Source organism: Stegastes partitus, unplaced genomic scaffold, assembly GCF_000690725.1.
Source record: "Stegastes partitus isolate 25-593 unplaced genomic scaffold, Stegastes_partitus-1.0.2 Scaffold1806, whole genome shotgun sequence".
Classification (NCBI taxonomy): domain Eukaryota; kingdom Metazoa; phylum Chordata; class Actinopteri; family Pomacentridae; genus Stegastes; species Stegastes partitus.
The window spans coordinates 8,333-19,608 of NW_007579537.1; the positions used below are offsets into that span (position 1 = coordinate 8,333).

At 43.0% G+C, this 11,276-nt stretch overlaps 1 protein-coding gene across 1 annotated transcript in view; it reads right to left on the bottom strand.

The window, feature by feature from the left end:
• The window catches only part of LOC103372696 (histone-lysine N-methyltransferase SMYD1-like), a 21,130-nt gene that overhangs the window by 3,276 nt on the left and 6,578 nt on the right, over positions 1 to 11,276 (bottom strand). The window contains exons 3-8 of the mRNA XM_008302401.1: positions 10,314 to 10,583; positions 10,072 to 10,202; positions 9,624 to 9,662; positions 8,438 to 8,633; positions 8,266 to 8,358; positions 7,994 to 8,157 (exon numbers count right to left, since the gene is read on the bottom strand). Coding sequence (XP_008300623.1) covers positions 7,994 to 8,157; positions 8,266 to 8,358; positions 8,438 to 8,633; positions 9,624 to 9,662; positions 10,072 to 10,202; positions 10,314 to 10,583 — 893 coding nt within the window. The remainder of the gene's footprint in view (positions 1 to 7,993; positions 8,158 to 8,265; positions 8,359 to 8,437; positions 8,634 to 9,623; positions 9,663 to 10,071; positions 10,203 to 10,313; positions 10,584 to 11,276) is intronic.

Here is an 11,276-nt window from a genome sequence, read left to right on the forward strand (position 1 = left end):
CCTATTTTCATGCTAGAACCTGCATGACCTGAGGATCTACCAAGCCAAAACGAAATGCTTAATGGGGAAGCAGTTCCTGTGGCACTTCCGTTGCGTGACTGGATATGCAGGGTTTTCTTTTTCCATTTGTTTTCATTTATGCAGTGCGTCTGTGTATGCAGCGTGTGTCTGTTTATGCAACGCATTCATGTATTTGCAGCTCATTTATGTATATGCATGTCATTTGCCCCGTCAGCCACTGTAATAAACAGATAGGTTTAACACACGCATTTCTTTAGCGTGGACAGTGCATCTGGATCAGGTAGCTTTTTCATTAAAGACACTTTACAACCACATCATGACAGGTTGAGGTGGTGATCTGTGATACGTACCTCCTCTGAGAGTGGAGAGCAGAACTTAAAGCTGACTGGCTGCAAAAGAAAGTGACAGACAGTTAATTTACACTTTTGTGTCTTACACTGGCCTTCTATTTAAAAGCAACAAAAGTCAGTGTGTTCCACTAAATCAGTGGAAATCTAGTTTTATTGCTGTACCTCATGCAGCGCTCACATAATATATAGTTTTATGTAAAGTTGTACTAACTTAAATTGACACTTAGAAACTTGACAGCCAAACAGTGTTATCCCAGTACAAGAGTACCTGGGGTTATTGGGAATAATAAAACTACCATGTGATTACTACAGTTTTGTTATCCCATAGTGGTCTTCTTGTCAGCTGTCACTCACAATAATAACAATACAGAGAAAAAAAGGTAGAAATTACAGTGTGTCAACAATGTAACGGCTATTTCCAATGTACAGGAACAGCTTGGATACTTACTTTCCATTGTTGAGGATGACGGTGCAGTTGGGCCAGCAGTCATGGTTGGCCAGACACAGGTTGGGGAAAAGACCCACACCAACGGCCTGCAGACCTCTCTGGTCACTCAGTGTAAATCCATTACACTTGATCTACAGAAACAGGGTGCAGGAAGGGAGCCGTGGGTTGTAAAGATGCTTTGGCTAGTGCAGTTTAAACACTCAACTTAGGTGCATGATAGTGAAAAATGAAACAAGACTAACAATCCCAAAGATGTGTGAGATGTAGTCGACAGAGTGCTGCTTCCTTCCGTAAGACCAGTATTCCAGGAAGTTGTGCACATCAGTCTGGAGCTTTTTGAGTTCTTCTTGGGACATGTCGGCCACATGGTCCTCCAGCTGGTCCACTGAGACCAGCTGACTGTCTGACACAATGCCTGTGTCCTTGTGCATACGCCACAGCACACGAGCTGCCAGGCTGGACAGGGGGATATGGATAGATATGAACCAGTTAGTGTGGCCACTGATTAAATCCTACACTTACCCTACAAAACAATTGAATAGGAAATTGTAGTCCATTATTGGACTGATTGTAATCCAATAATGGTCAACATCTGTGTGCTTTTTCTAATGAGTTTTATTAGTCGATTGACTAAATGATTCATTTACTTGTTTCATGTGCAAGACTCTTGGAATAAGAAATATTGTTATAGCATGTATATGACCATGTGGGACAATAAACGTGGCAGACAACACATGCTCTACAAATCCATCCATCCATCCGTCCATCCATCCATTATCTATACACCGCTTAATCCTCACTAGGGTCGCAGGGGGCTGGAGTCTATCCCAGGTGACTTTGGGTGAAGGCAGGGGACACCCTGGACAGGTCACCAGTCTATCACAGGGCTACACTTAGAGACAGACAATCAAGCACACTCACATTCACATCTACGGACAATTTAGAATCACCAATTAACCTCAATGTGTTTTTGGACCTTGTGGGAGGAAGCCGGAGAACCCAGAGAGAACCCACGCTGCACGGGGAGAACATGCAAAAAACACGCAGAAAGATCCCCGTGCCCCCACCGGGACATGAACCTTCTTGCTGTGAAGCAACAGTGCTACCAACTGTGCCACCTTGCAGGCTGCTCTAGAAATGATGTTCACATTTACATAATAGAAAGTTTATAAAGTTTGTCATGGAGATAAGATCTTTAGCTGAGGTTCAGGAGCAGGACCACACCCCAACCAATCCACTTCCTGCTGTACATCTATACATACTACTCTGCCTTCCCACTTGTTTGTTCTTGTGCCCCACCCACTCTCTTTTTACTTCTGCCTCCTCTGCCTGTTTTCTCCTCTTCGAAGGGGTGCTCCTTCACGGGAACCGCTGCTAATCCCATATTTAGCATTTCCCCACATCGCATCAGCTCATCTAAGTCATCACCAACACAACACTTAATCGCATTCAAACAAACAATCAACTTCAGTTTGTTGGTGTGGTCCAGCTAGTGAACTGAGACCAGTAGTGGAAGACAGAGAAGTCTGGTGGTGTATTTTTTTTTAATCAAAGCAATATAGGTGTCCACAGCAAATTTTATGACTTCATCTGCCAACTAGGTTCAGAGATATATTAGATGAAACATTGACAGCCATCCATTCATTCATTTTCTTCTGTTTATCCAGAGTCAGTCTTGGTGGCAGCAGGCTAAGAAGTGCATTCCTGACATTCCTCTACCCAGCAACATTTTCCAGTTCCAAAGCCTTCCCAGACCAGATGGGATTTATTTCCTCCACTGAGCTCTTTGTTTGCCCCATGGTCTCCTCTCAGTTGGATATGCCAAGAAAACGTCCAAAGAAAAGCATCTAGGAGATTTACTTGTTGAATCACCTCAACTGACCTTATTTTGACTCAAAGGAGCACCAACTCTACTCTGGGTGTCCGTGCTTCACGCTACCTGTAAGGCTCAACGCAGTCACCATATAGAGGAAAGACATTTCTGTGGCTTGTCCTGCGCAATCTTATTTCATTGGTCACTACCCATAGCTCATGACCGCAGGTCAGGGTTTCGAACATAGATCAACTGATAAATTGAGAACTTTGCCTTCTGGCTCAACTTCTCTTCACTATGACAGTCGAGTACAACGCCTACATTAAATGCTGACGCTGCACTAATCCATCTGCCCAACTCACGCTTCATTTTCCTATCACTCGTGAGATCATGAGATACTTAAACTCATTTGCTTGGAGCAGCAATTCACCCCTAACCCAGAGGGAGCAATCCACGGGTACAGGGCAGAAAAATGTAAACTCAGATTTGGAGGTTCTGACTCTCATCCCAGCTGCTTCACACTAAGCTGCAAACTGCCCCAGTGCACACTGAAGGTCCTGGTCTGATGACACCCTCCTCACCCCAGATGCCCCTCAAGATTGCTCCCATGCATATCACAAACAGGAACAGAGACTTGGGCCAACCTTGTCAGTGTACACCACCCATGGGAAAGGTGTTTGACCTTGTGCTGATACAGACACTGCTCTCACTTTAGCTGTACAAGGACTGCATGGCTCATTGTTCGTCCTTTGTAGAGCATCCTTGGTTTTCAGTACATGGTATCCTGACACTGATGCAAAACTAATGACAACATTAAAACAAAAAGGGTTCATCATCTGAGTACATTCATGGCAGTCTGACCATTACATTTGGTGCTTCTAGATACCAATGGATATTTATGCCGATGGTGGAATTATCACTGAGAGTGTTGACAGCCATACTAGCAGCTCTGAGAGGCGCTTATTCACACTGTTAACAGTGTGGTTTTCAACAAGTATAATACTGACTGTGATTACTATCTCAGCTTAGCATGTCAGCATGCTGTCAATTGCTTAGTAGCATTAAACACAAGGTAAAACCGAAGCTGATGTAATTTATTTTATGTAGAGATCCAGCCCTCAGGGTTTGGTTGTCATGGATAAAGTGACCATGGGTATATTTTTGTCACATATTTTTTCTGCTTGTTTTCGCCTCTTTCACTGACTCTTTTGTTATGTCATATCCTTATTTTCTCTTTCTTGTTCTGCACTTTACAGTTACTAACTCAGATCTACCTGTTTACCTAACCTTTCACCATTCCCCTTTTTTCTGATTTGGCCTGCATAACCTCCATGAAAGGTTCAACTTTTATTTGTTGTCTCTGAGTTAAGCAGTTGAACTCTGACTGTTTACTAACTTGTGACAGTTTTGGCCTGATGGTGGCAGCAGGGTCAGGTCAGGGCTCTGGATTCACTGGAACTCACTCTCTGGGAACCATAAGCACCCATCCACATGTCATCCCAACCAGCCAAGTAGTTGTTGACATATCTCATCACTAACCACAAGCCATCACACATGATGTTAACAAATTTGGTATGGTAAGGTATGGTATGGTGTGGTATGGTGTGGTATGGTATGGTATGTTATGGTATGGTATGGTATGGTATGGTGTGGTATGGTGTGGTATGGTAACTCCACCATCATACAAAAATTTCTACCCGTACCTTAAAATGCCAGATTTCATGGTCTGGCTGTCATGAATGTTCAAAATGCGTTCATAGGCCTCAGAAGATGAAACCATTTGATTTAAATGATGTCATTACAATGGTGTGTATTGGCTACTTTCCCATGTAATTTGGTCTTGATCTTTGCCTTTAATTAAGGAAAGAGTGACAGATTTTATTATGTGCCGAGATTAGTGTTTGGAACACAGATTTAGATTCATTCTTTTCATTTTATTTGTCTCCTTCAGCTTTCTCCCAGGTCCATACACGATGGATTTTTTCTTACCGAATATTGTCGCTGGGCGCTTTGCCGATCTTCCTGATGGCTCCACACTCTTGCTTGTGTTCATCCCAGCATGCAGTCTGGCAGGTGCGGTCACAGTAGTGGGCAAATTTACACTGAGCGCAGCGGTGCAGTTTAGCCTGACGCCGGAAACAGCTGTGGCACACCTGCATGGCCAAACTGAGAGAGAAACATGGACAGAAAAACATGTCTCTTGTACAATATCAACAAATACGGAATACAGTCTTCTAAAGAAAGGACTTGTTGCAGTGCTGTTTTATTGGATTGCATGCCGATGTACACACTGCATATCAAACCTGGACCTGAGTTAAAATGTAACAAAAGTTTCAATAAATGTGTTTGGCCACTGTGAATATAAAGAAAGGAGTAGAATTTCTTTATATATATATACAGTCATGGAAAAAAAATTATTAGACCACCATTGGTTTCTTCAATTTCTTGTTCATTTTAATGCCTGGTACCACTAAAGGTATATTACCTGAAGAATATAATGAACATGACAAAAAATGCATTACATAATGCTTTATGTCCTATTTGACATGCTTAAGCTTAATTGTATTCCCTGTAGGGTATATAAGAGGTCATTTCATGTCATAAGCACCACAGCACGTGTAAAGGCCTGGAGAGGTTTCCTGCTTACATTTAAGCACAAGTCAGAAGTTGTCAGCTCTCACATCATGTCTTAAACAAAACAATTATGTGAAGCCACAAAGGCAGCCATCTTGGCACTGTTGGAAATTGGCATGAGTGAGAGACAGGTAGCAAAAAAAAACTGAAGATCTCCAAGACAGCCGTTCATCACACCAAGAAAAAACAAGCCCAACATGGTACTACCAATTTGCTAGCTGGTCATGACAGGAAGCATCTTTCTGCCCCATGATATGACCGTGCACTCATCCATTCCTGTGTCAGGAGTCGTCGTCAGACCTCCAGGGACCTTAAAAATGAGTGGGCACTGTGGAGAAATGTGACTTGTTCAGCAAGGACAGTTCGAAACCGACTTCTTGAAGCTGGTCTGAAGTCACACAGGGCACGGAAGAAGCCCTTCGTCAACCAAAGACAGAGGAAAGCCCAGTTACTCTTTGCTGGGGATCACAAGGATTGGACTGTTGATGATTTGGCTAAGGTTCTCTTCAGTGATGAATCCAATTTTCAGTTGATGCCCACTCCAGCCAGCTTGCTGGTTAGGAGGAAGCCTGGAGAAACCTACAAACCAGACTGTCTTGCCCCTACAGTAAAACATGGGGGTGGATCAGTGACCATCTGGGGTTGTTTCAGTATGGGTGGAACAGGGAAAATGCAATTTGAACCAGGTCATGTACAGGACTACTCTTGAAAACAGTCTTCTTCCATCAGCTGGAAAACTCTTTCCTGCCTCCAATGACTGGATTTTCCAACAAGACAATGTCTCTTACCACACGGCAAGGTCAGTTAAAGAACCAGAACATTGGAACCATGCCTTGGCCTTGTCAATCACCAGATCTAAATCCAATTGAAAATCTGTAGAAAATCATCAAATGCAAAATGAAGAACTACAAGCCCAAAAACAAAACAAATTTGTTTGAATTTGTGCAACAGGAATGGGCTGCTGTGACAGTAGAACAATGTCAGAAGCTGGCAGAGAGCATGCCAAGATGCATGGCTGCAGTCATCAAAAACAATGGTTATGCAATCAAGTACTAACTCCTGTGTGTATCATGTGACTAAAACAGACAGAAAAGAAAACATGGAATGCCTAAAAGCACTATTTTGGCAGTACAATGCCATAGCTATTGATGGAAGAACTTAAGTGATTTTGGTTCTTATCAAGAAAACCATGGAAAATGGCGAGATACCAGCTCTTATATTAAAATCTTATGTTGTTATCATTATATTTGTCCAAACAAATGTACCTTTAGTTGTACCAGGCATTAAAATGAACAAGAAATTGAAGAAAACAAGGGTGGTCTGATCATTTTTTCCATGACTGTATACGTAATTCTTTGTTTACATACAGTATTTTACACATTATGGGCAATAATTTTTCAATCTTTGTTTCCCTCAGGTGTGAGGTCAGCTTTTTCTCTCTTATATATTTAACTCTCTGAACTTCAAGACATTTCCTCCTCTACCACATGTTTCCTCACTGTGGGCTCATTTCCACTGCAGTATGAAGTCCTGCTGCTCTATGGAAACACAACATCCATGACTAGAAGAAACTAGGGCCCAATCCCAAACCGCCCCCTACGCACTTCCACTCCACTACCGAGTGTCACTCCAAATTGAGTTACACATACAGCTATGAAGAGCACTCCTGATAAAGGAGGAGGGTATAAAAAAGAAGCCAAGCAATGGGATGCCCTCGCCACCTCACATCACCGTGGCAACGGTCAGATGTGTTGCTTGTGCCGTTGGTGTAATGCTGCTTCACCGGCTCATAGGAGCAAGAATGACTGCTCGCAGGTGCCAAAGGCGAGTTTAGCGTATCACAGCATTGTTGCATGACCAAGAGGTAAGTACTGCATTGCAGTATGTTATTGAGCAAGCCTGATAAATACTTTAGCGACACGTAGTATTTAACTTACATGTGTAGTAATTTGAGATACGTATTCTACTGTTTTCTGGAGTGGGCCATAATAATCATAGTTAAAACAGAACTNTGTGTCAACTTGTGTGCATGTTATCAGGCCAAAATCACCAGGGTATGTAAACGTTTGATCAGGGTCATGTGGGTAGTTTCTGTTGTCATGATTTAAAAAGAGTAAACACAGTTGTTTGACAATAAATGGCTTCACCCAACCACTAACCATGAGTGGGAAAAAACGTTTTTTTCTTATCATTTATATTCTCTGAAAAATGGCCAAAAAAAAATCGCAAATTCTGCCAGCGTATGTAAACTTATGAACACAGCTGTATATATCATCATTACATATCACTAACTCTGTGTTTTCCCCGAGATCCTGTGTTTGCTCTCTCTGCGGATGTCTCTGGATCTGAAGCTTCATGTCTCTGATCTGCAGTCGCTGGCCTCACCCACCTCCAAAATATTTATTGTTCTGTTCTATTGGTTGCTCTCCATCTGCTATCCTGCTATCCCCACCTTCTCATCCTCACTTTCACCCCAACCGGTTGGGGCAGATGGCTGCCTTCCCTGAGCCTGCTTCCCACTTTTTGTTTTTTGTTTCTTCCCAATCATTGCCGACCGCTTGCTCAGAGGGAATCCAAGGGCAACGTTGGATTGTTGGGTTCTCTGTTCAAAATTAATGTTAAGCGCTGTGAGATGAGATATGTTGTGAATTTGCACTATATCATAAAAATCGAACTGAATTGGATTAATATGTCCCCCCCAGGACAGAGGGCTCTGTTAGCACTCACGTGTATCCCTCCACCATCCTGCGGGCGTAGTCTGCAGCCTCAGAGAAGACCTTCATGTATGACAGCACCTCACTGACAACACTGAGCACACGCAGCTTACAGAGGTGAGTGTCAGCCAGGACGTTCTCCTGCTTCTCCAGACACTCGTGACACAACTTCAACACCTGAAAGAGAACAGAAAAGATACTCGCTGGACAGAAGGAGTGAAGCAACTACAGCAAAAGAAAACGAGAGAGAAAAAGTGAAGAGAAGCTGACAGCAGTGTGGCGTACCTCGTGGTAATTCCCCTCAATACGGGACTTCTCAATCTTCTGCAGACACTCTTCACTGAAGGCTGTCACCTGTTTCACTGTATCGGCTGAGGGCTGACAGAGACACAATGTCAATGGAAACAATAATAATACATTGAAAAACAAAGTCTCCATAAAACATGTCCTCACTCACTTTGGCCCCTTCGCTGTCTGCAGCAGCTGCCATCAGGTCATCATTGATGTGCTTGCTGCAGTGCTCACAGGTGCACTCAAAGTAGAAATGCTCCTTCAGCTTCTTCTGGCGGTCAGCAGACAGGTTGAGGGAGTCCACATAGCTGACGGTCAGCTCCTCACCCTCAGCGATTTTCCTAAGAGCCCGCAGCTCAATCCTGGGACAGAAGAGGACAGGATTAGCTCTGAGGATCTGAGATGCATGTTTTATGGTACCAGCCTACAGGGTTTGGATACACTGAACCCTACATCAGAGCACATCAGCTTTTATAGAGTAGATGTCATACAGCAGGTCATTGCTGTCCAGTGAAACCTACACACAATGTGTACACAAGTATTATCAGGAAATATTATCTATTCAACAAGCCTGAAACATATTCTTCTCAGTTACTGAGCTCTTGACATTTGTTGAGCTGTGGTTTTCATCAGGCCCATCATCTGAATGAAAACATGATAGTACAGGATAATGTCTATTTATATGTTCAAAATGGCTCTCAAGCATACCCTGATCAGCCACAACTTTAAAACCGATAAAAGGCGATCATCTCATTACAATGCAAGTCGTGCATTTATGAAATATTACATGGACACATAGCACCTACCTAAACATTGCTGTGGACCATTGAGGCTCCACCTAGCAAACCATAGGACCCAGAGTTTCTGCTGCCCGTGTCCTGGTGTCAAACACCACAGGACACTACCTTTTTTTTGGTTTTGTTTAGTTTTTTCTGTTTTTTTTAGTCATATATTACTAAGTAAACAGTGCATTTGTTGGGGCCTATTTTCATGCTAGAACCTGCATGACCTGAGGATCTAGCAGGCCACAACAAAATGCTTGAAGGGGAAGCAGTTCCTGTGGCACTTCCGTTGCGTGACTGGATATGCAGGGTTTTCTTTTTCCATTTGTTTTCATTTATGCAGTGCGTCTGTGTATGCAGCGTGTGTCTGTTTATGCAACGCATTCATGTATTTGCAGCTCATTTATGTATATGCATGTCATTTGCCCCGTCAGCCACTGTAATAAACAGATAGGTTTAACACACGCATTTCTTTAGCGTGGACAGTGCATCTGGATCAGGTAGCTTTTTCATTAAAGACACTTTACAACCACATCATGACAGGTTGAGGTGGTGATCTGTGATACGTACCTCCTCTGAGAGTGGAGAGCAGAACTTAAAGCTGACTGGCTGCAAAAGAAAGTGACAGGCAATTAATTTAAACTTTTGTGTCTTACACTGGCCTTCTATTTAAAAGCAACAAAAGTCAGTGTGTTCCACTAAATCAGTGGAAATCTAGTTTTATTGCTGTACCTCATGCAGCGCTCACATAATATATAGTTTTATGTAAAGCTGTACTAACTTAAATTGACACTTAGAAACTTGACAGCCAAACAGTGTTATCCCAGTACAAGAGTACCTGGGGTTATTGGGAATAATAAAACTACCATGTGATTACTACAGTTTTGTTATCCCATAGTGGTCTTCTTGTCAGCTGTCACTCACAATAATAACAATACAGAGAAAAAAAGGTAGAAATTACAGTGTGTCAACAATGTAACGGCTATTTCCAATGTACAGGAACAGCTTGGATACTTACTTTCCATTGTTGAGGATGACGGTGCAGTTGGGCCAGCAGTCATGGTTGGCCAGACACAGGTTGGGGAAAAGACCCACACCAACGGCCTGCAGACCTCTCTGGTCACTCAGTGTAAATCCATTACACTTGATCTACAGAAACAGGGTGCAGGAAGGGAGCCGTGGGTTGTAAAGATGCTTTGGCTAGTGCAGTTTAAACACTCAACTTAGGTGCATGATAGTGAAAAATGAAACAAGACTAACAATCCCAAAGATGTGTGAGATGTAGTCGACAGAGTGCTGCTTCCTTCCGTAAGACCAGTATTCCAGGAAGTTGTGCACATCAGTCTGGAGCTTTTTGAGTTCTTCTTGGGACATGTCGGCCACATGGTCCTCCAGCTGGTCCACTGAGACCAGCTGACTGTCTGACACAATGCCTGTGTCCTTGTGCATACGCCACAGCACACGAGCTGCCAGGCTGGACAGGGGGATATGGATAGATATGAACCAGTTAGTGTGGCCACTGATTAAATCCTACACTTACCCTACAAAACAATTGAATAGGAAATTGTAGTCCATTATTGGACTGATTGTAATCCAATAATGGTCAACATCTGTGTGCTTTTTCTAATGAGTTTTATTAGTCGATTGACTAAATGATTCATTTACTTGTTTCATGTGCAAGACTCTTGGAATAAGAAATATTATTATAGCATGTATATGACCATGTAGGACAATAAACGTGGCAGACAACACATGCTCTAGAAATCCATCCATCCATTGTCTATACACCGCTTAATCCTCACTAGGGTCGCAGGGGGCTGGAGCCTATCCCAGCCGACTTAGGGCAAAGGCAGGAGACACCCTGGACAGGTCACCAGTCTATCACAGGGCTACACTTAGAGACAGACAATCAAGCACACTCACATTCACATCTACGGACAATTTAGAATCACCAATTAACCTCAATGTGTTTTTGGACCTTGTGGGAGGAAGCCGGAGAACCCAGAGAGAACCCACGCTGCACGGGGAGAACATGCAAAAAACACGCAGAAAGATCCCCGTGCCCCCACCGGGACATGAACCTTCTTGCTGTGAAGCAACAGTGCTACCAACTGTGCCACCTTGCAGGCTGCTCTAGAAATGATGTTCACATTTACATAATAGAAAGTTTATAAAGTTTGTCATGGAGATAAGATCTTTAGCTGAGGTTCAGGAGCAGGACCA